The 25,482-nt window shown below is 38.3% G+C and overlaps 1 protein-coding gene across 3 annotated transcripts in view; it reads left to right on the top strand.

Moving 5' to 3' along the window:
* Positions 1–8,155: 8,155 nt before the first annotated feature.
* Positions 8,156–25,482, top strand: part of FBXW11 (F-box and WD repeat domain containing 11) — a 72,620-nt gene continuing 55,293 nt past the window's right edge. The window contains exons 1-2 of one of the 3 annotated variants that reach the window (XM_085310351.1): positions 8,156–8,312; positions 10,868–10,974. Coding sequence is in view for 1 of the 3 variants with exons in the window: in XM_085310352.1 (XP_085166478.1) it covers positions 17,358–17,408 (51 nt within the window). In the remaining 2 variants the exon portion in view is untranslated. Of the gene's footprint in view, positions 8,313–10,867; positions 10,975–17,297; positions 17,409–25,482 lie in introns of those variants that run through there. The other 2 variants (XM_085310350.1, XM_085310352.1) reach the window with 2 other exon arrangements.

Here is a 25,482-nt window from a genome sequence, read left to right as displayed (position 1 = left end):
CGGCCGGGGGATCGTGGGGTCTTCGGAAAGTATTCTCGCGGAGGCCGCTGTGTGTGTACAGTATCGTGAGCCTTCCCCGAGGTAACGTATGTTTTCCAACAGCAGTCCCAGCGGCGAGGCTTTTATGAGATGCTCAATACAGCAAACGCAGTATTATCTAACTAAATTTAATTGATGTGTTTGTTATATCCCTTAATTAGCGTTTATACCGCTGAACTCAGGTTAGTGGAGAGGTGGCCAACTGGAAGCGGAAGAATGAGGAGGCTATTTTTTTTTCCTCCTTCCTTGGAACAGCTTAGATCTCCATATCCAAATACAAGAGAGGAGTGTAGGTAGCAGCCTCTAGGGAAGAACAGAATTAAATTTAGAACTGGGAGAAACTAGTAAGGATAATCATAAAAATATTTTCTGCTAGTTTATTTATTGTAAGCGTAATCTACTCTTGCATACAGAATTCTATGCAGTACTGCAGAATTGGATGATGAAATCCTAATATTGCTTTTGAGGCACTCTAAAGGTGTGTTGAGTTCGGTAGAGACATTAGATGGGTTTTTCAGTTAGCATAGTTTCTGGTAAACTACCTCATCTGGAAAACTTAAACTTTGAGTGCCATCTCCTATCAAGAAGCAATAATAATAGCAATAACATTTAAAAGGAGAAAAAAACAACAGATATTCGTTTCATACTTGTCTCCRATCACTGAGATTCCTAGGTTAAAAGATGCTCTTAATGAGCCTACTTTCTTGGTCCCTACTGATTTAGGGATCTTGCACTTGAAAATTGGTGCAGAACTGTTTACATGTAGGGGATGGCAGTGTTAAGAATAATGGCTGCTGCTATCTATGAAAGCATCTGTTAGAGAACAAGTCATGTACAGAAAAGCGGTCTTTTAAATTTCTAATGTGTAAAGTGAGTTCTAGTGGTTTTTTTCCTACCTGTAATGGAGGGTTACTAATGCTTTTCAACCTTGGGTTATATGAGGTGCTAAAATAGAACTTGAGGCTGGAAGATGCATTTGGCTGTGCAGCTTTTCTGCTTGTCTTTTTGTAACCACTCTCCATTTTTAGAAATCTGTGCTATTTCTGACCATATTACTAACAAACAGAAGCAAATATGACTTTTGAATATTGGTAATTCTTGTACCCTCTGTTCACAGTTGATTCTGGAGACCGTGTTAGCATAAAGACAAATACTGGGGTTATTAAGATGGTGYTTATTCTGTGGAGGGAGGCTTAAGGAACATTTTTACCTCTTCCATAAGAAATTAATAAGCATAAAATGTTAATAGGGTAAATAATGTATTTTGTAGTTTTCCTGTAGAAAGTGGTGCTTTATAACAATGTAGCTGGTAGTTGAATTTAATTTCTTTCTTAGYGAAGGCTTGTGTAGAAGCACTTGAGTTTATTTTAAACGTGCCACTAAATTCACTCATTTGTACATGAAGACATGACTCAAGAATGTTTTGCAGTGTTATGTATTGYAGAAGGTGAGATTTTTCTGGAAGATTTGTTTAAATAAAGCAGAAATYGAAGCAGTATTGATGGTGTGATTTCAGTATTATGTGCAAACTCTTATATCAGTAGTTAGAGGCAAGYGTCCCTAAACCAGGGATGATTTTAACATGAAAGACTTCAGTGCTTTTATGTTTRTGAATCTCTTCATAACAAAGAAGGTACAGAGGTTTGTTTACTAGAAGCCAGATGTATTATACCTCTCTTCCATACAGAAAATTGTATTTTATGCACTTTTGGTACTTGAGCGCTTCCCCCYATTGCCAAGGGTGAATATCTAGTACATACAGGTACAAATGTATGTTGCAAAAGTTCTGAGGAGCAAACAGAATATAATTCTGAGTGACTGATAAACAAGAGATAATGTGTCAACATGTTAATTACATGAGAGTTTCCRAACAGGATGTTCTAGCTCTGAGCTGTGCCTTAACTGGATAGACTCATTTGCATTTATTTAAAGAAAAATCAGGGATGGAAATAATACTGTTCTATTTTTAAATGGAATCTGAGTGAAATATTTTAAGGTTTTAAAGTGGCAACTTTCATTTGCCATATGAAGTTTCAGCTAGTGTTCTGAAGTCATTGTATCTTTTAGGACAGCTTTAGTCTTTAGATATCTTCTGGTTTTGTAAATCATATCACTTAGCCTTTTTAATGTTGTTAGGGTTTTAATCTTCAGTGATGAGCAATTGATCTAATTATGAAACTTCATGGCTTTCATTTTCTTATGGTTTCTGTCTGTGTAGGCAGGATACCCATTGCCTTTAAAAGTGATTTCAGGAAGTGCGAGGCCTGGAAATATAATGTGTATGTTGACTGCAGGAGGCAGGTTTAGACTAACAGCRTCTCTGACAGGATTGTCATTAGTTTAGATATCTTAGTACTTGCACAGTTTTGGTTAAATGCTTTGTGTGAGTGGACTAATTATGAAGTAATTAGTAACGAAGTAATCTAGAACAGATGGAGGACCCGCTGCGATGATTGATAGAGTTCTTTCTTTCCCCAGTTTTGATTTTCTCTGTGAAATTTGATAACTGCAACCTTTTTGTTCTTTTAAAGAATCAGTCTTTTTTCTTAAGGTGAAGTGCCAACAACAATGATTTGCAAAAAAAAAAAAAAAAAAATCTACAAATTCTGAATTGTGCAAGAAGTCTGTAATACTCAGTTGAATCCAACACATTATATGTGTTTGTCTTGAATAATTGGTAAAATTGTGTTTTTCACTTTTTTAGAAAACATCACTGAACTATATGTTTGTTTTACCAGCAGGCTTTTAAAGTAGGGGATTACTAGTATCTTAGTTTACACAAATGTGGTTGTGAGTGAATACGTAAGTAAGGAAAATATGGTCCTTATAAACAGGATAAAAAGGTATGTGTTTATGGGATGAACTGTGCAGTGTGAGATATGGACAGTATTAAAAACAAGTCTTTTCCTCTCAATCTCTTTTGCCCACTAGACACTTATCGGACATGATTACTGAAGCAGGAAGCCAAGTGTGTGTTAATATTCTCATTTACTGAGCTTATTATCATCTGTCTTTCTACTGTGTCCTTGATGTGCATGCTGTTCTACAAATACAGATCCCTGTGTTGCAGAGTTGGCAGTTTAAATTCAATATAATACTGCTCAGCAGTAGTAGCATGAAAGGGTTATGGAAAGACTGTGCCTAGGAATAAACCTGACAAGCACTTGTTTACATYGTATTATAATTTGTATTTTGAAGTTTTATATGTAGGGGAAGAAGTCTCCCTAACATACTACATTTACTCTAGAACAACTGTGTCTCGTGAAAGTGTCAAGTATTTAAGTGCCCCTTTGTAAATAATAAACAAAGAACTCCAATTAAATATTGTATCAAAATTCTTTGTTTCTCTGGGTAGAACTTTGATTTGAGCTTCAAAATCAAAAGGTAACAATCTCAGAATAAGGTATTTCACACAGAAACACCTTACCAGCAGCAATTTATTCAGTAGGTCGTGCCAGTAGTACCTGGGTTTCCTTGGGTTACTGCAAGTGTCGATTGTTTTGTCCCTGAACTATATAAAGCCTTATAGGGCAAAATAAGTCTTAGAATTCTACTTAGAAACTAGAATACAACTACCGTATATATCTCAGTAGTTCTATAACATTCTGGCTTTTTTTTTTTTTTTTAATCTCTTTCTGTCTCAGTTATTACTATCTCAGTTATTACTAACCAAGCAGGCAGCTACATTTCTTTTTTCCTCCCAAAGTTCTTGTAATAATTCTTCAAAGAGTTTACTTTGTAGTGATAGAGATACAGATGGACAATGAGCATATTTGCATCTGAAACAAGGGAGGTACTATTCTGGCTCAAATACAACTGTGTTTTGTCAGTAGTTCTTAGTCAGAGTCTGAGAGTAGATGAAAAACTAGCAGGATATTTGGAAGCCTGYGTGTTAACTGGTTGTGCTTTGTCACAGTAGCATAGCAGACCATGGGTTTTGCAGTTATTTTTTCTAGCCTTCAGTTGGTAAATTAGCAGAGCTGAGAGCTGCATGTTGGACGTGCAAATGTGCAGCCAATAGGATGCTGGATAGTTTCATACAAAGGGGAGAAAGGCGAAATGACTAGAGTGGGTATCTAAAGGGGTGGTGGTTAAATGGCCATTAGGAAGGTACAGAAGAGCCTTTGGGGCAGAGGAGGTAAGATCTGTGCTGCTACAGGGACTGTCAGACTGACAGTCGCATTTCAAAGAGTGCCTGTAAGAGGAAGGATGAGGATATAAAGAGAATGGATTGCTATGACTTTGGCAGTGGTGCAGAAAATGGGAAGGAAGAGCTTAAGAAAATGAATTAAACTAGACAACTGAGCTCTGAGCCAGCAGAATGATGATGAAATGAGGGAGGTGGAGAAAGTGCGGAAAGCTACGTCTTTTGGGGAAGGACTAGATGAAATAGTAGAAGGAATATGAGTGAGAAAATGAGACTGAGAAGGGACATGGAGAATACAAAGATGCGGAACAGAGGTTACAAACTGAAAGTTATCTGAAATACTGGCTTGTGATTATTATGGCAGCAGCCATCAGTTTRTACAGATGAAGGAAAACTGCAGATGCTCCATGTGGAGGGAGAATTCTGAAACAAAGTTGCTTTTAGTTGTTTAATAGAGGAAACTTAAGTTTTTTTCATGAGACTAAAAGTTGGTGTTTCACCAAAGGTTTTTGAAATCTTGCTTGAGCTACTGAGATTCTTTGCCTCACAGTTCAGTTAAGTTTTTTCAGATGACTAATTTTTCCAGCCTTTGCAACAATGCTGAGGCAGTAAGATGAAGCAAAGTTGTCTTGTTGCCTGAAAAATACACATTAGCTTCTGGAGTTTGTGAGCTGCTGGATAGTTTCAGGGTACTGTGTTGCCTGTGAGCTCTGGTTTGGGATTGTAAGRTTCTGAATTGTGCTCGTATATCTAGTGTACAGGTGTCGCTGGAATGAGATCACATCTCTGCAGGCACACTGGTATGCATACTAGCTGGCCTCTCTAAAATGCTATTGAGTTGCTCCTTTAAAAGGTTGTAAAATGCATGTATGCCACTTCTGCATTTCAGACCACATTGACTGTGTATCCCTTAAGCAGAGCAGCTGGATGTTGCTGAAAATTTGGGTTGCTGATAAGCATTGCACCAGCATCTTACCAAGTAAACTAACCTGATTTATTATAAGCTGTACTCTTAGAGACACCAGGGAACATTATTTGAAGGATGGATGTATCTCTTCATTTCATGTGTGTTTTCTAGAACACCTTCACTGCTTGTCAAATCAACTTGATGTATGTCTGTTGATGCGTTACATTTTATTCTGTGGAGTTTAGAGGTCATTGTTGCTTTGGCATTTTCAGTTTCATCTTAGATCTTACTCTGCTGCTTTGAGTGCTTGTGTGCAGTAGCACAAGCTTTATGGGTTTAAAATGAAATGGATGTTGCAGCAAATGTGCCAGTGAGAAGAATGATGTGTGGGAGAGAGTAAGAGACCATAGTTGTAAGAGTACTGCTCTATGGTGAGTCTTTTATTTATTTTATGAAGGAGAAAACATTGAAGAGAAATGAGAATATTTACGGAGTGGTTTAAACTATTGCTGGTTAATGGCAGTACTTACATTCTAGCTTTTATTTTCTATGGTAATGTTTTCTTTACGCTAATKCCACTGTTTATGTTGTTATATAATCTGATTTTTTTCAGTTTGATTTTTGTGGTATTGATAGCACTTCGTTGTTCAGAGAAAATGYGCTTCTGGAAAATCCCTTCCTTCCCCAGTTTGTAGGTGTATTTAGGTCTCCGCGGTGTGACCTTTGACAGCCTGCTTCATTTTCCTGTGTTACTTTCCACCCATTTCCCAGTGTGAGTAGTGCATGACCAAGACCAGATATTGCAAAAGTAACCCAATGCCTTTTGTGTTTTACTAACAAAAAGCACTGACTCTTTTTGGAAACTTAATTTGCTTCTAACACAGGCTGAATTAACAACGGGAGCATTTGAAGACGTGCTGTTTCTTCCCTGCRTTGTTAATCCAGGGCCCCTCAGGAAATGGCATCCCTGTACTTCTACCTACCTTGAGGTACTGAAGCTTTCCCCGGGGCTCAAAGAGCAGTTCAGCTTCTGGGTGCATTTTGTACAAATAGAGGTATGAATTATAAGATGTGGGTAGGCACCTGCTGCTAGGAATAGAGACCAATGTGCTTTCTGTGTAAACTGGTAACAGCTGTTGGGGTCAAAYTTTAGCTGTGGCAGAGTTGCAAAATTTTGTTCATTCAATGACTTAGACGAGTAAGACCAACTATATAGTCGGTCTTACACGTTATGTGGCTGCTTTGAGTTTAATATTGTTGAAGAATTCTTGAATATTGAATTTTGGTGCCAAATAAGTTGTGACAGCTTCTGTTGTTTGTCTTTTTGTGAGGTGTAAGTTTGTATGTGAAGATGGCTTGTGTGGTAATGCTTTGTTTGAAACTTTTAACCCTTTAAGTCATGCCAATTTAAAGATTTCAAATAAGAATATATACAGCTTTTTGAAAATGTATATTCAGAATCTGTTTTGCATCATTTGCAAAAATTACTGACTTACAATTGCAGCTTGTATTTGATAGAGGTACTTCCAAGAAATTCTATCTGGGCAGCGAAGGACTAATCAGGGGAACTTGAGATTCAAATAGTCTCTACCACACCACTACTTTCAGGAGAAAAAATCAGATCTGTGTTGTAACACTACCAAATAACTTTAAGGAATGCGTTCATGGTGAAGTGCCTCTCTTAACATCCCACTCACTCCGCTGTTACTTAGCGAGTCAGTGCATTTATATAATTTTGATAGTGGTCTTGTTACTGAGCTGTATTGTAGTCTTACACTTCTGAGTCATATGCCTTGACATCTTATCACGTTACTTGGCAGCTTTATAAATCACAGATTGGACATACTGTCAGACTTGAGTGCTGCTTTGTCCTTGAAATGTAGTTCTATAATCGACTATTAATTTACCACTGATAAGCAGAAAATTAGCGCATGATGTAGATAGCCCTTTCTTCGGTCACAGACATGACTGAGTAACTGGCTGACACAATTACTTGGCCTGGCTGCGAGTAGTGACAGCTTCTTCCGTCCTTGTCCAGGCTGCTTCTGCTTCAATGCATGGGGCTCTGCTGTGGAGGCTAAAATGCTTGATCTGTTTTTAGGAGAGGCTGGTGAGCGGAGGAAAAGTGTGAGTGGAAGTGRTAGCGTATTCTTCTATGGATATTGCAGCATTATGTTTGAGAGAATGGTGCTGTTGTTACGGGAAAATATTTTTTAGGCTGTTTATCAAACTTTTTGATGGCTCACAGTCTAGTCTCTCTAGGATTTACTTCCATAATTAGTTCTGTTAGATGCGCAGTATGAGCTCTCTGCACACTCTATCTTCTCTGAGGTGTTACTGTTAAAGTTCCTTCAACTAATGCAGTCATTTTATACTCTAGGCATACTACTGAAAGCTCTGCATGAAGTCATTTTTCATCTTGACCAGAGAGTAAGGAATGATTTTTCTTATCTCAGTCAGGAGTAGTATACCTTCTCTTACCCTCTCTAATTTCTAGATTTTTTTTTTCAGAGCCACAGTGATACTGAAAAATTACTGAATTTTGCCATCATTCARATCACATGTGTCTTAAAGGTTCCATCTTTGTGCTGCTGGTATGTAAGGAAAGTCAGATCATTTGGAGTCAGGCAAAAGGCAAATAATTGCACTAAAATGCTTTAGAGCATGTATGTGGAAAGTTAGCAGAACTGAATGCTTTGAAACCATCTGTTTGGAAAGCCTGTATATTAACATCCTAGCAGTTCATGGAGCACGCTTGCAAAGTATAAGCTGGTGGTTGAAGCTTTTAGCATACGCTTTCCGATTTGCTCTGTAGTTTCTTCTCATCGTTCTTAGTCTTTGCAGTGAGCTGTTGCCCCAAAGCGTTTGCTCTGGATTGGTTGATTCAGGGCACGGGAAAGAGCAATTTCTTGTCTGTAAATCAGTTTCTTTGTCTTAGATCCACCAATCCGGTGACAACCCCCCCCTCACACACACACACACACACACACATACACACTAATTTAGTCGTTACTGAACCGGTGAAGGTATATAGGTTGCCTTGTCTCTCTAACAGCATTAGGAATACGTAATTGGGATTTCGTTCAAGAAAGAAGTAGATGCACCAAGCTGAAGATGATTGGCTGCTCTCTTTTAACAGACAAGTCTGAGAAGGAAACCCCATTCGAATCCCCTTTCATTCTGGATTGGTGGATCTGAAGCCCAGAAACAAAGTTTCAGGTAAGAAGCCACCCTGTACTATATCTTGCTGCTTCTGCTTAGTTGAGTTTGTCCGCAAATTCAGTATCTTTAACTGCTTAATGTCCCCAAAATACTAGAATGCACAAAGCTAGCTGCCGATGTGAGTTTAAAGTAAGAAAGGGCAAATTCAGTAATACAAGTGTACTTTGTTAGGGAATTGCAGATCTACTCTGWAAAGTAGATCTAGGAACATATGGTGAGCTCATCTCCTGTGGAGCTAGAAAGCAGTATCTCCAGGTACAGGAGCACTAAGCAATTGGCTTAAAATTCCTGCTTCTGAAAAGAGAAAACAGCCTTATGAATGACTTTGATCTTTTCAGTCAAGTTTAGAAAAATAATAGCTATTTGTTCTAATTTCTAGCTGTATTTTCTCATGAGTTCATCAAAAAATTACATGATTTTTTTTCTAGTTGTATTACAGATTTCAGTGTTACCCTGCTGAAATGACATTTAAAAGTCTGTTGTGGGCAGCACTTGGAGTCAGCCTTTTAAATTCCTAACAAGACTTCAACTTGAAGTCTTGTTTTCAGTTGTTGTCAAAGTACAGGTGAGCCCGTTGCAAGGCATGGTTTTCAAGAAGTACTTCAAAGCTATAACAGGTTTATTGCAGAGTAAGGGAGTATGACTATTTTGAGTAATCCAGAGCATGCTACTCAGATCTTGAAATGGCTGTATGAGGCTGCAATATGTTATCTTACAAACAAGTTTGTAAGGTATTTATGTGCGTTAGGAAGGAAAGCCGGGTCACTGGCWGTTACCAAAAGGTTGACTTGCCTTAAGTGTCAGGTGTGAACTTGAGACCTAGACCTCTCCTCTCACCCAGCTTTATTGCACGTTAGTGCTTTAACAAACTGGTCAACTTATTTCTAAAGTTTCCTTAGTATAGAGCGGGCATGCCTGCACAACTCCTCTTGATATTAATAACAGTAACACTAAGCTGCTTGAATCTTGCGTGTTCTCTTCTGTAGACAACTATTAAAACAAATCTTAAGGCATCAATATTTAATATGCTGTAGAAGAAACCTGTAGGTGCTCTTGATAATATATGTTGTGTTAGCTGTGCACTTGTTTTGCTGGTGTGGTATTTATCGCAAAAAATATACTTGAATTTAATTAACAAATATATGAAATGAATAATTTGTGCTTAGGCTACTGTTGTTTCCTGGTTTGATTTTTTTTTTTGACTACTTGAATTGTATTTGGTTAGGGTGGAAAGGTCTTGGGCATGTTTTTTCTTTTTTTAGTATACTTTAATGCTTTCAGTGGTAAAAGTGCTAGGGAAATGCTCATTAATCTTAGTCTGACACATTTCTTGCAGTCTTTTCTAATATCGACTTGAATTTGTCCCACATACCAGTCAGGCTATCCCTTGCTTTGGACTTATACTACAAAATAAAATCTCATGGAATATTTGCTGTTTAGTGTGTGCCTTTTCAAAAATGAGGGAATGGGGAATCAGAAGCGAACCTAAAATCTGTGAAGATGGAAACTGAAATGAGGAAATAATTTAAAATACAGTCAAAAAAGGGGAAGTTTAAATGTATACTCCTCTTTAAGATAGCCAGTGTTATGATATTAAATATTATATTACAATATAATATCATAAATATTACTCTTTCCGAAACATGAAGAGGTCTTAYTGAAGGCAGCAGTAATGTTAAGTGAACTTGCGTGCAAGTATATGCAGGTTGGAGACTTAGTTCTGGTCCAGGCTTTGAATCTTACATTTTTTTAAAAGTAAAATGTAAGTCATCTTTCAAAGGCTATTTAAGTACTCCTCAGTAGTGTTTGAAATGCAAATACTGAATGTGAATCTAATATTTCATTATGTACTAAGCCCAGACTTCATACACGTGAATCTGGTCAAATTAAAGTTCACACCGCCTTGCCTATACTAGATTTTTAGATTATGATGGTGATTTTGTTAGATTGTTAGTTCTCAATACAGAGAAGAGTTTGAGCCAACTCTTGATATCGTAAACAGGCTTCAGCCACATTTTTCCTAAGTRTTGAACTTTCTCATTTTGAATTTCTGCTATTTCAGTTGGCAGTTCGAGGTGTCTTTCCAATGTTTCTTATTGTTTGTCAGCTATGATTTACTATTAGCAGATGTACTACTGTCTCCAGATGTTTGTGACCCCTTTGTTTCTGCTGCATTAGAGAATAGGAAAGACATTGCCCTCTGAAATGGCCATTTTTTATGTAACATAGGATCCATTAATGCAGAAAGGACGCTTTCATGCTTTTGAAGTTSTAAAACTGTTGGAATTAGGATGTATGCACATGAAGGAAGTGAAGATTAATGTAAATACTGYGTATTTGGGGAAATTTAGATTTATCTCGGTTAATATTGAGTGCCTTTGATATAAATGTCTTAGGATTTTCTTACTAGTCTCTTGTATTCTCCTGTAAACAGGATATTGCATCTCATGAGTCTTATCCTGATGAATAAATTATAATAGAGTAAGATTGTTATTTTATTCAAGGAAAGCATTTATAATCTTTTCTCTACTGAACCCRTGTTCCTTTTGCAGCATTTATTTTGCTGTAGCAAGCGTACTTTGATCTTCAGGAGCAGAATGGGACTGCATTATTGATCACCCTTCTATGAATACCTTGTCCTATGTAGAAGAACTGTGTGGTAATGAGGAGAACTTGTCTGATGAAATTATTTCTCATTTGTCTTGCTTTAAATGTCCTGATTTCTCACTTAGTATTTTTCCCCAAATTGAAGTAGCTTATGTGCAGATCTTGAATGACAACTGGGAGGTGGTTTCTTTTAGCAGATTTTTGTTGAATGCCATCATTTAACTAAACCAATTTTTCTAATGGAAGTGAGACTCAACTGTTAGTTGCCAATTTTTTGATGATCTAGTACCAGTAAAGAAATAATCAAAAGAATTTTACAAGATATATTGTGTTATGATGCTAATGCTATGCTAGCTTTTACATTTGTAATTCATTGCAAGTACAAAAATGGAAGAATAAATTAAATCTGTTTTATAAAGACAACTTTCTTGACTTGAATATAGCCATTCTTAAATGAAATAGAACATGTACGTGAAACTTCATGCATTTTGGAAATACTTTCTAAGAATATTACTTGGACTGCCTTCCAAATTGGACACTCAAGTCTGTATGTGAGATTGCATTTGGTCTGTGGAAAAGGTAGTGATGTGCTGCCACTGATTCAAACTTGTATGGAGCATGTAAATACCCTGCACCTCTCAAGAGACAACTTGGTTTTGAAATGAAAACAGGAGGAGGATAAAACACTACTATTGGTTTGCTATAAATTTTGTGTTTTAGAGCATCTTACTAGAGATATTAAAGATTGTGCCAAAATGTGCAGCATATTGAATATATTACTAAGCCATGCCAGGCTGTCACTTGTGGAACACGCTTATTTGTGTTACATGCATGCCCCACACTTTATTCCTACTATTATCAACATAGGTCAATGCTGTTTTTATTTTCCACTTCTTGCAAATATTCAGAGTACTTGTTCCAGTTGCCTAGTTGGTGCAACACTGTTCTGCTTATCAATGTTTTGAATGAATCACTTAAGATAAAAATGCCAGGTAAGATCTGGATGATATCCCAGCTAGCAAAAGAGGATTGAGTTTGAGTAGTTGGCAGCTGTTCCCTGCTGAGTGTAAAATAATACTGAAGGCCTTTGAACAGTGTTATTGCTTTACAGTCTTTCTGCCTTGTTGTAGTTAATGCTGATTTTTGAGAAAAGAAGACCTGAACTTAATAAATTTGACTGGTGATCATATTTCTTTCATAAAGGGTCATACTGTCGTTAAGTCAGTCTGCTTTTCAGAACGCCTGTTTTTGCAGCATTAAATCTGAGCTACCAGGGGTTGTCCCTGCCTTTCACAGATACAGAGGACGTTTTAAGTCGCAGTAGTTGCTCCGTGGGTCTTAATTTCTCAGTATTAAACACTAATCRAAAGAAGTGGAGGAAGTGCCAATTGCACGGGACCAGGCCCAAACCAAAATGAACTAAGCAGTAAATTATAAATGTTGAATAGCCTGTTAGTTTCTTACAGCTAAAAACCCGAAGAGAATTCAGAATGAGGAAGGTTTTTTAATTATACCCGATTTTGCCAATACAAAACACTCTTCCTTATTCTCTGGAAACCCAGAACACAACTAAGCTTTGTGAGGATCTGTTTTGTTGTCACAAGAAAGTTGGGAAAAGCATTTTAGGCTCTAGAATTTACAAGCCTGAATAGTTGGTTAAGTTCTTAGTTTAATTGCATTTTTTATTATGAACTGTGTAAGCAAAAAGTATTTGTGAAAAGAGTGAATTGAGTTACAATAGTCCTTGAAAAAAATAAATTAGATTCTTCATTTGTTTTATTATCTTTTTCTTCAATAGTCAAAATCTTTCTTCTCCCTCCCTCTTCCCCCCCCCTCCAAAAAACACCCCCCAAAACTATTGGCCTCCATCTAGAAACTCATTTACGATATGATGGTGGTACTTTTGCTTTAATATCAGAATTTCTCAGACTGTAAACATACTACTAAATTTTGCTTCCTTAAATTATCTTACATAAGTAAAATGGATGTAGTTTTGGTGCAAAAATCCTGAAGTCAGAACTTTAATACTTTATAAACTTTCCAGGAATAAGCCTTGGTAATGCAAATGTTGATATTCTTAACTATGATGTTATAATATTTCCATCCCTGGATATGAAATGTATATTAGTTCCATTAGGAACACAGGCTATAATCTGCCTGCCTTTCTTGAGCTGGTTTGAAAAAAAAAATTTATATATGTGTGTGTGTGTGTGTATATATATATATATATATATATATTTCTTGAAGGAGAAATTTTTTGTATAAGGTTTCTGTTTGGAGGTAACTTTTAGTTTTGAAAACACTGGAGACAAAAGTTATTTGACCTTTTACATCGCTTTAACAAAATAGCAGTTTAATACCTATAAGTAGTCTAGTAGGCCTAATAACGCCTATAAAAGTCCAAAATGAATGAAAAATGTAGGCGTTGGACTGTTCAGGGAAATAGACTTTTTWCTTCTATCCTAAAGGATATTACTGACAAATTGGTTATTTATTACAGTTAGGAACACTACTGCCTGTTTTAATATTCATTAAAGAATTTCTTACCATCTGATATTAAATAAATTGAAGCATATTCCTCTTTTTGCTGATATTACTTGGAATTTATAGTGTTGGATCGTGAGGTAGCAAACATTTGTATAGGTTTCTCAGATTGGCGATTTAAGATTGAAACTTAAATCTTGAAATGCAGTTCTTTGTGTGTAGAATAACAAATTATCACCTCACAAAATAAATCTATTATCCTCTCAAACATAAAGGCGTCTGTGAGATCAGCAAGGTAGTTTCTGCATTTGTTTTTCCTCTCTATTCTTTCACTGTAATTCACTCCTTGTTCTGCAGCTGGAAGGCCCCTCTCCCATCCTTTTGCTTCCCTCCTCCTCCCAAGTAACACGCTTAGATGAACTATCACAATTTCCTACCTGAGCTGACTAAAACTAACACTRTTTAGTTCCTTGACATTTGAATTTTGCTTGGCCTTACCTTACCCCGGACGATTCCGCTGCCTGCCGGTGCGACGGAGAGCCGTTGCACTTGCGCCTTGAATATCTTGCCCACCAGGCAGTGACGATGCCAGAGCTTTTTACATCCCGAAGTGAAGGCTTTCCAAGCTGTCACACTCTGACTTTGGTCTAGCATCTCTCATTTTTGTAATCTTTTCTGTAGCATTTGCAGGCTTCTGTTAACTTCTACTGGTATCTGCAGAAGCTTGTAACTTTAAATAGTAACTATTTTGGGGGGTTGTCAGAGCTTGCTGTGACTTCCTCCGCGCAGGCTGATCCGAGTAGTCCTGTTCTTGACGTGCAGCACCCAATACTAAGTTACGATGCTCCTCATGCAGCCAGGTTTATTACTGGGCATTTTCTGTGGCTTTAACTGCTGCTATTAGTGCTGTACTAGCTGGGCACTGAATGGCCAAATGGTGTCAAGTATCTGAGGGAAAGTGGCCTTCAATTTGCTTAAGTATTGACTTCCTAAAACTGCTTTTTTTTTTTTCTCTCTCCCCCTATCGTGTGCTTTTCTCCTAGATGACTTAGATATTTGTCCACACTATTTATTTATATCTGCTGTGCTGACGACTTGAATCAAGATCTCTAGGAAGCAATAGCCTGTGCTGTGAGTTAATGTAACCTGCTTCCCTCTTTTCCCTTTCCCAGTCTTTGTTTTATAGTTTTACAATTCCCTGAGATCCTGTTAAAGGGAAATGGAAAGTGATAGCCTCGGTCCAGATTCATGTTACTCAAAAATGAAATCTCTTTGGTACGCTGTTATGCCTCCATTTATGATGAGCAGCTCCCATGCAGACAGAGTCAAGAAATAGCATGTCAGTGAAGCACACAAATATTTGCACATTCCTAGTTTAGTGTGAAGTAGACTGCAATATTTAATTTGTAGTATTGTGCAATATCATTGCTACAGTTTAATGTCCAGTGTTTCTATAAATGCTTTTATTCAGGGTTTTGTAATACCATGGAAAAGTTTTTTTGCGTGGCTTAAAATTGGCACAGAAGTGACCTCTTTGCCTAATGTTTTTTGAACTAAATTAAAAAATGGTTCTTAAGTCACCCATATTTCTCCTCAGGTTCTTAATATTCTGCCTGTTTAGCTAAAATAATTCCTAAAGCCAAACACAGTCTGAAAACTTAAACCAATGATTTTTAGCTTATAATTTGTCTAGTTGGGATCTGAAAAAGTAACCGAGAAGGCTGTAGATTTAGATTCATTATACACATAGTTTTGTATGGCTTGTTCAAAATTCTTAGGTAAGATTGTTGTGTTTCTCGGTCTGATTTCTTTTCAAAATATTTTACTTAGTGAGATGAGCAAAATTTAAATTTTTGTACTGTGCCTAATGGGTTTATGAAGGCAAAAACTTGCTTGGGCTTTAACAAATCTGCAGTGATGCACTGAATTTTGATAGTTCAGTGTTGTGGAAACACCATACAAATATTGTGTCAAATAGGTCAATTAATGAAATAGATTAGAAAGGAAGTTTTCTGAATTATGTACATTTTTTCCTCTAAAGTTGAGCTGCAGATTATCACAATTGTTAGATTTGAAGAATACATTCAATCTTTCCTTAAGAATATATATATATAAAAAAAATGGTGTCTGTTGAAATTAAAATAGTTTCTCCAGTATCAATACAGCAATTCTCAGAATTAAAATTCAAATGTGTGTGGGAGGTGTCAAATTACTGCAAAGCAATTATAGATAAACTGGTTTAATTACTTGGTACCTAAATGAAAAATGTTTCTCCAAACTTTAAGTAAGAATCTTTTAATAATACAAGATTGTATGATTTATTTTGATATTGAAGGAAAAATTAATGCAATTTAGCATTAATATTTATGTATCTGTACACAAGGTTTATACATCTACTAATTGCATTGCAAATAGGTAGTGCAGAACATCCATATTTACTTGCAACCCTGCTACAGGATCAGTGAGAGAATTCGAGCGTTTCTTTGGTGCTGCTAGGATCATTCCTGTCCTCCTTTTGCTTCGTAATTTCTCTTTAGCACAGAGATGCAAATCTTGAGCTTTCTTTTGTTTTATTCATAAGCTCTGAAATATATATATAAAAAAAGAGGTTTTAACCTCTTGGGTTGGTCTGGCTTCCCCCCTTCCCCTCATTAATGGCACAATAAATGCTTTCCCTGAGTCCTCACCTGTGGTTATTCTGCTTTTAACTTTGGTATGTGTGTTGGTTTCTTTTTTTTTCTTTTAAAGATTTGCTGTTTGTTATAACTAAATTGGAAGCCTGTGTGAAAAATATTAAAAGCTAAATCTGTGCCAAATTTTAGACCTGGGTTTACATGCTGCTTGACAGTGAGTAATTAAATCCTTTTTGCTTACTTTATCTGATCATTATATAGTATACTATTGTGTCCGTAAAGGGAACCGTGAAATAATATAATTGAACTATGAAAGCTTTTTGGACTCTGTCTGCCTCAAATTTCTTCACTTAAGAGACGACAAAAGATTTCCAAGCTTTTCCTAACTTCCTGTGTCAGCAAGCTGGAATCGGCTAGTTAACCATGGCTCTTTCTCGCTTGGGTGGTGTTATGAATAATAAGTATAATTAGGGTACAATTTGGCTTTTAGGATATGTGCAACTGGTAATATTGAGGGTGTGTTTTTCCCCCTGGTAACGCATGTAATCGGGTTGCTGTGCATCTTAGCACGGCTTGGTCCTGCAGTCTGAACTTAACTAGGTGGTGTTGCTCTTTAAAAATCCCTTTTTCTTTTCTTTTCTTTTTTCTTTTTCTTTTTTTTTTTTTTTTTTTTGGGGGGGGGGGGGCTAGTATCAGCATCCCAGGAGTAACCTCAGGAGTGACCGTACCCGATAAACAAGGCGGCTTTGCTCTCTGTCCAAGCAAGCGCAAATTGGTTGAGAAACCTGAGCCGGAGCGGGGTGCCAGGCCTTAGTTAAAGCTCCTCCTGGTTGTGCTCCGAAGACCTGACCTGGTAGCGAAAAGCTCCCGTGCCTCAGCTCCCCGAGGGCGAGGGCAAGAGCGGAAAGCTAGCAAGCRGCTCGGGCCGGGCCGCGCGAGGCTCCTGCCCGTCGCCGGGGAGCCGCTCGGGCGGGGGCGGCGCGGGGCCGCCTCGCCTCGCCTCGCCGGCGCCGCGGCCGCAGCGCTCCCTCCCGTGGAGCCGGGCGGCGCGGCTCAGCGCCCGCCCCTCGGCGGGCAGGGCCGCCGCGCCTCTCCCGCGGAGGCTCCTCCGTAGCTTGGTTTACCCTTGGCCGCTCTAACGCTTGTGATTAATGCAGAAATACCGTAGCTAAGTACCYCGTTAACGTACTAATGAGTTGCCTGCCTGAAGTGATTTGTTGTGGCATCTAACTGCTTCTTCTCTTCCTTCCTTTTTGTCACCCTGCAGTGTTCTGTGCCAAGGTCTTTGTGGCTAGGCTGCTCCAACCTGGTAGAGAGCATGTGCGCACTGAGATGCCTGCAGAGCATGCCCAGTGTCAGATGTCTCCAGGTGCCTTTCTTCTTTCTTGTTGTAAATGTTATGCGTATGCTGTTGAACATTGTTAAACGCCCAGGACTCTGTTTAATCAAATTGTTAAGTCTGCTAAATGTTTTTTGTTCCTCCTTTTCTGACATCTGCTGCTTAACTATGTTGCAGGAGGGAATCGTAAGAGGGCTTTCTGTCCAGCAGGTTCTTTTCGGTGGGAGGGGCGGTGTGAGCTTTTGTGTTTAATTGCCTGTTTATTGAAGTTGTGATATAAGTAGCATAGTTGTGCATGTTGCCTGCTATGTTTTGCTTTCTCATTTAATTTAAAAAATATATAGCATAATGAGCTTTTGCTGTTTCTCTTAACAATTGCAATGAACTGAATAGCCTGTGATATTTTTGTGATTTAATGTAGAAAGGATAAGCTTTTGTTTTTTTTATTTATTTTTTTTTAACTAAGCGTGGTCCTGGTTTTAGCGTTACATTACAGCCATTGCACGTGTTTGAATGCAGAAGAGTTAGCATGGAGTCCTGGAGTGTTTTGAGTGATTCTGTTAACTTAGCTTAACTTTTTACAAGTCAAGAGCTAGGGATGGGGGCTTCTTCTAAATAGAAGATCACTAAATCTCGAGTTTGTTGCTGTTTTCTTCAAGTAAATTGTGTAAGCTGAGCCTGCATAATTTATAGATGGGAGGGATAATTGCTGTTTCTTTACTGATGTGGGTGGGATTGAAAAAGGTAACTAACACAAGGGAGATTTTTATACCAGTTAACAATTTTAAACTCCCAGGATAATTACTGTGGAAAATAAATGCAAAACATGTGTAGTAACTAACTATGTGCACTTCCTGAACTGTTTCTGAATTTGTTTTTGACAGATCATAACTTACTATTCAGTAATACTATCTTTTCTAACACAATAGCATAATGCAGTGGTTCAGTCTTTTCATGGGTAAAAAACGAATGTTTAGAACAAATTGCTTTTGTGAATGAAAACTTGAGCAGATTGAGTTTTGTTCAAAGTCAGTCCACTTAGGTTCAGACACTGGGTAACATGAATGTCTTCTCTTAGTGACCTTTTGTTGCAAAACCTTTCTTCTTGACTGCAAAATGCTGCCACTTGAGTTCTGGCAGACTTGAGATTCAGTATTCACTTTCAAAGTTTCTTTTAAAACACAGACATGCTTTTACTGCTTTGTTTGAATGTGTTAAGTTTCTGATTTTGAAATACTATTTAGAAAAAAAGATTTTTAAAAAGCCGTGACAAAGATAAGTGTGTGGATGGACGATACAATTTATAGAAATCACCACTAAATCTTTACCAAATAAAGATTATACTAGACAGTTATAATCATGGTAATTCAAGTCACTGGGGCTGATGCCTGTCTTGGGAATATTTATCATCTGGCACTAATATCAGACCTTTCTTCTCCCTTTCCTTGAGCCTCAGAATACACCATCCCATTAGAAAACAACATTATTTTTTAGTGGGATTTTTTTTTCCTGGAGACCTGATGCCAAAGAGCATCTCGGGGTTTTTGAGCAAGCAATTACGGTTGTTTTCAGATGGATAGTGATGTTGGAAATAACAGGTTGGATGGAGTCTGGCGGGATGAGCTAGAAATGAGTTCAGAGCTAGTTAATGAATCCTGGTGAGTGATGTGAGAACTGGAAGCAGCAAGTTTGAAACTGCTGCCGTGTTGCTGTCGTTAGTCTAGTCTAGTTTGCTGGTGCAAACCCGAGGCTGGAATCCTTGGCTTTTTTGGTTAATTTTATTACTTCCTTTCTACCTGACCTTTAAATTTGTCACTTATCCCTAACCATACTGAACAGTTTGGCTTCTTCAGAATAGGAGCAGTTTTGCTGTTAATAAGTGGATTTTTTTTTTCTTTTTGAAATGGTGGTTTCTTGGTTTCATGGACCGCGAGTCCTGAGGAGAACTAGCTGCTGGACCCACATGCACTGAATTTCAAAAAGAATGGTCAGTCTAGATGGCATCTCAATAAGCTGGCAAGGCTTGTGTCTGTTCAGATCCCAGACTTGGGAGCTGCAAGGACTCTTCGTCAGTGAATCTTAAAAACCGTAGGGCTGCCCTCAATTGCTTATAAATCAGCTGTCTGGAAATTTTTCATCAGTCAGCACATAATGACAAATGAACTAAATTTTCTCCCCAAATTGGCCTTTTATTAAATTGGTATTATAAACAGAAAATACATGTAAAATATTAAATGGAAACAAATAATAGTAAATCTATTTATTATAAACCATTTTTCCCAGTTACAGTATCTGTCAGTAGATACATAATAGATTATATACTTTAAATTGATCAGGTGAAGGCTCAGACCAGGCTGGCAGTACATTAATTTATGCAGAACAGGTTATATTCCAAACTTCTTTGATGATATTGATTACATTAAAAATACAAAACAATATGTTAATAAGTGTACTGCTTTATACACAGGAGTTTTGAAACCTGTTATCACCCAGATGTTGCATCATCTATAATTAAAAAACATAGCTAATGAGGCTGTTGTGTCTGGAGATGTGTCGCATTGAAAGATTTCTCAAACACAGGGATGTATATTGTTTTCAGGAGTTATTACAGATGGTCTATCTTTAATGAAAACTCAGATTTGCGACAGTTGTCAATTCATGTAGGCTTTTTACTGCATGTACATATAGAAATAACATTCTCTGAATTTTTTTTTACTACATATTAGTAACAGTTAAGAGTTAACGGACATTAATAGCAAAGCACATTACTGCAGGAATGATCACATTGTGCAGGTTGGTGGAATTGCTTTGAAGTTGCCTGGAATTCTTTGTGCACGGAAAGAAACGATTTTGTGTATCCAGCCGGTTTTAGCTCGGGAGTTTTGGTGCGTAGGAATTTCGCCCTGGCGCTCGGTACCTCTCTGCGTGTTGCGAGTCTTGGGCGTTTCCGCTGGCCTAACTCTCCTGCTCGGCTGTGTCGAGACTGGGCTGGGGTAACTGTCCTACAGGGACACGCGCACAGCAGAGCGCTTGGCGAGGCGTAGCGAACGAGCGTTGCTGCTTTTGATCTGGTTCTGAAATAAAAGAGTTTTGGAGAAGTCTCATTTTGTAGAACTGCAACTGGGAGTAAGAGTTTTTGAATCTTTTAGAAGCATCTGCATTAAGTGCTTCTCCTTTCAGGCATGTAACTCAAGTACTCCCCTAAGGGGAACCTGAGCATGAAAGCGATGCCAGCTGGCCCCTCTTCTTTTTTTTTTTTTTTTTATTTCTTTATTTCGTTTTTATTTTTCTGACGCTATGACTGGCCCTTCATTGTTTCCTAAGCTAGGAGTCCGCATGTAAAGACAGGTAGGGCAGATGTACTAACAGATCTTTGTTCCTTAACCCAGGATAATGACAGTTAATAGCAGGTTAATAGCAGAGGGGAAATAAGGGGCCCTTCGGTTCAGTGATGCACGTAAGAGCTACCTGGTGATTCCTGTTTGTGTGGTGCGGTGGAGCAGTTAGCGTGTGTGTGTGGGGAGGTCTTTAAATTTGAAGCAGAATTTCTGTGGGCAGCTTTTACTGAATCTTAGCCCTTTTCAGTGCATTTAGGCTTCAAGAGTAACTTAAGATCACCTTAAAAAAAAAAAAAAAAAGTAAACATCAGGTTTACTGCTGCCTTTTCACAATGCTATTAGCATTCATAAAACTTTACAAGGATTGTTTAAAATCAAGCCGTAACACTTGAGCAACTCTTGTTTGATGCCAGTGGATTGGACCCTAGTACTCTAGTTCTCTAGAACTTGTTATTTTTTGTAGTTTGTGCTCTTCTCACGTACTAAAATACTTGCCTAGTTTCTGGAGTTTGCTGGAGAAATGTCTGCCCTCTGCATTCTGTGAGGGAGTGGAGAGAAACAGGTAGTTTATTAAACTGGATTAATGCCCATTTGTAGCATGTAATCAGCTCTCCTCTGCTCAGATTTTCAGTATATTTAATATTATTTAGAAATAAAGTCCTTGACACTTAGTATTGCTTAATACCCTAGTGTTGAGGTATTGAAGACACACAGTAAATGGCAGTTCTTAGAAGTACTATAGATGTTGAGGCCTTATTTTTAACTCCTTAATTAACTTGAATGCTGTTTTGTCCCAAAGGCCTTACCATTGCAATCGCACGTAGGTTCAAAGGAGTACTGTTTTCATCTTTTCTTTCTCATCTCATCCTTTCTTTGGTAGGCGTTTACCTGCAAGATTAAAAGCACGCTGGTCTCTTCCTTAGGCGCTTGCACTTTGTACTTAGAGGAACTGGGTCCAGTGCTGGCTGTGTAAAGCAACGGTGGTAGCTCTTGGAGTTTTGCTTCCACCTTAAGAAGCGTTTAGGTGGCCGTGAGAACATTTCGTGACGCTGATGGGGGAAACAGCTCCAACAGGCCTGTTGCAGAAAGAGAAATGTACAGTTTGCTTAGGTCTGTAAACGAAGCACTCCAGTTTAAACTGAAGAAAAATGATTAAGCACTCAAATGTCTCTAATAATCTCATAATGTAGGATGTGATGAAATAATGCTTGGGGAATAAGTTATGAGATATAATGAAATTAATCTAGTAACTCAATATTACTCAACTTCTGTTCAGTTACACTTTTTTTGTGTTGACTTTTTAAAGAAATGATCTCATAGCGCATCTCTTCTAAAACATTTTTTTTTGCCTTTTCTTAACCCCCCCCCACCATGCTGTTTTTTTTTCTCCGTGCCTTTCAATTATTGCATTTAAAATTCTCAGCTTAATTGTATTTAATGTTCTGGTCTTCCTTTTATGCTCATGCAAGCTGTGTGCAGCTTGAAGGCTTTACTAGAACAGTGATTTATTGTATGAATGCTTAATGGTTTCACTGGCAGGGTGTCCCGTGTAAGAAGTCCACTTGTTCCACCAGAGTCTGTCTTGCAATGCATTCCCAAGGGCTCGCTCAAACTTGGAACTGCCTCGACTCCTCCCTGGCTTCACAACCTGTTCATCCAGCAGTCAGCGGGCTTGAAATCATGTTATTCACCTATCCTGTATCTTCAGATTTTGTACAACAGGATCTCCAGTTGTTTGTGTTTTCCCTGCTCTGTGTTTTCATCCCAGCAGTGCACATTCTGATGGGAGGCAAGCTGTAGGAAAGCGACTTTGACTTGGATCTTGCCACTATCGTTTCTGTTCATAGATTAAGACATGAGTATATTGATTTACCCTCCATCACTGGAAGCTGTCTTCACAAAAATGTAGTCTTAAAAGCTTTTAAAATTGACTAATACATAATTTATTGCTATTCAGAAGAACTTATTTTGCCAATGGCAAATGGAGTTAGGAAGCATTAGTGTTCTGGTATTTATTTCGTACAATAATTGTCCCTGCAAAGGAAATTTTTTCTTAGCAATAAGAAATCTCAGCACTATTACTGCTGAACTAGGGCACAAAGGAGAAAGAATTTAACCTTCTATTTATTTATTAATACGGTGCAATTTAACTTGCTTAGGTTCCTATGTGCTGTTCTTTACTACTTCTGAGCTTCTATTGCTTGATGTTACTATTCAGATACCTGATGGAAGTATAAAAACAGAAACTGCAACTGGAATAAATCCTGTTTGAAAACGAAGAATTCTGATTTACTGACATGGGAACCTCATCACTCTTATAGCAGTGCTATCGTGGTCATAGTACAGACTCAGACATTAAACAGTATTCTTAAAATTACAGTGAGTGCAGTAGACACGGTTGACTAAAACCTTTCCCTGCAGCGCGTGAAATCACAAATTGGAAAACAGCCTGTCACTGTACAGTCTGCATCCTTTTGAAAATGCTGTTCTTCTGTGCAGCTGTTGAATTGTCATAGCCCCTGCTTTTCTTCTTCTGTTAGTTTGAAATAATTTACAAATACTTCTTTGACATGTTTTCTGGTATTTTGCCTCAAAACAGTGGGACTGCTACCATTCCGTTTTGGAAAGAGTCCAGCAGGTCCATTAAAAAGAAATGCATATTGGATTCCTTTTTTTAAAGGAACATAATGTTCTATCCAATAACTGAAATATTTTTGCTTGCCCCTCTATTTTAAACAGGCTTCTTTTTGGCATGGAAAGCTTTAAAACAAAGCATAGTGTTATGAAAGCAATTAAATCTAGCTATACAAGTAGACCTGTTCTTGTTTTATGCAATGAGATGGCTTTAGGTCTGAATTACTGACCTGAGTAATTAATTTTTCTCCCAGTTCAGCAGCAGTACTACCTCCCAGTATTTATCTTTCTCCTAGCTGAAACTTGAGTTGTCTTCTCTAAAAATTGATAGCACTTTGGACTTTGTCTTCAGCAGTTTTTCATAATTTTATCTTTTTTCAGTTCTTTCTTTGTTAGACACTGAGGACAGGTGCAGCAACACAATTTGGTATTAGTTGCATTTTCTGCAGTTGCCTTGTCCTCTACCTCCTGAATTGTCCAAGTATTCCAATGTTAAAACATTTTCCTGCTTTCACTTGAGATTAATTATATAGACATTTCTGATTTTACTTTCTCATAGTAGGATAGTTCATGGCCAAGGGTTTAATGAAAATATGGGTGACTAATTATTGCACTTTACTTAGATTTGCTTCATGTAATTATACTGAAATTTTGTGTTTATTTCAGTGTTTGTAAAAGACTGAAGCAATCTTAAAGCGATTTAGAGACAGAGAAAAATTTGAATGAGACCTCTGGAGGTCACGTAGTCCAACTCCGTTCTCAAAGCAGGTCTAATTAGATCAGGTTTGCTCAGGAACTTGCCCAGCTGAGTCCTGAACACTTCTGAGGATGGAGATGCCACAACCTCTCTGGAAAACCTGTTTCGGTATTTGACCGTCCCCCAGGTAAATATTTGGTTCCCTTATTCTAATCAGAACTTCCAGACAGTCTGTGGTCTCTCATCTTGTCGTTGTGCACCTCTGAGAAGAGTCTGGCCTCTGTGTCCTCTGCTCAGGAGGTTGCAGACAGCACTTAAGATCTCCCCTGAGCCTTCTTTTCTTGAGGCTGAACAAACGCGCTTCGCGTGGCCTCTCCTTGCCTGCTCGGTGCTGCAGGCCCTGACCGTCCTGGCAGCCTCTGCTGCATCGTGCTTCGGTACGTGCATGTCTTTCTCGTAACGGAGAGCCCAAACCTGGAGGACGGCGTACTTCAGATGTGGTCTCGCAAGTGCCCAGTATCGCTACTCTTGCTATAGTCGCTTGTTGTGGCAGCAGCTTGTTACAGTGTTTCCTGATGATGTGGGCACGGTTTGTTGCTAGGTTTTGACACCATTTTGATAAGTAGATGTAAAATGCAGGGTGTTTTATTCCAAGCATGACGTATGATTTGAAGGAAAGTACCTTTCTCAGGCCTCGTTTGTGTATCAGAGTGCTTTCTTTTTTACAACTTAATAATTAACTCAGCTTGTTCATTCTTAAGGGCAAGAAGAGATACCTAGTTTGTTTATTGGCTGAATTCATATTGTCTATTTTTAAGCAGAAGAGAGTGGTTACTTACTAGATAGCTCACTGGCTATCTAGTTTAAAGCAAGTGTTGAGCTATGAGCCACAGCTTATTCCTCTTTAGTTTCTGTAACCGAGGTGGTGAAGCGTGTTCCCTGATGTCAGAAGACTAGCATACGGGCTGCGTATCTCTGAGTTTTAGTTCCTGATTTCCACTGCCCCCTCGGCTCTGCAGAGTGCTTCTGCACTGTTCAAGTCCACAGATGTTTTCGTGGGGCGGTAGCCATGTGGTTCAAGTAGACGCGACCTGCGCAAGTAACTTGTTAGCTGACGAATGCTTCTGTCAAGTGGATCAGGTTGTATTTGTTCGTGTCTGTGGGAGGATACACAGCAAATGGTAACTGCCGGCCGGGAGACAAGATGCAGCTGGTGAAACCACTTTGCAGGTTACGGTCGTTTGCAGTGGGCTCTCCAAGGTGGTGCTTTGAGTGTCTGCTAACCACTAAGCTTCCAGCTTAGCGGGTCGTTCTTTTTTTGTCCTTGCTGGTGTAAACAACTATGGGTGCTTTTTTGGACTTTGTTTTCAGCAGTTTATAGCGAGAGCTAAGGATTACACCTTTTTTTCCCTTTCCCCTTTTCCCTTTCCCCTTT

This window comes from Rhea americana, unplaced genomic scaffold (genome assembly GCF_003343005.1).
Source record: "Rhea americana isolate MKP2758 unplaced genomic scaffold, rheAme1 scaffold_318, whole genome shotgun sequence".
NCBI lineage: Eukaryota > Metazoa > Chordata > Aves > Rheiformes > Rheidae > Rhea > Rhea americana.
The sequence above is the reverse complement of the archived record's forward strand: the minus strand, read 5'-3'. Positions and strand labels throughout refer to the sequence as shown.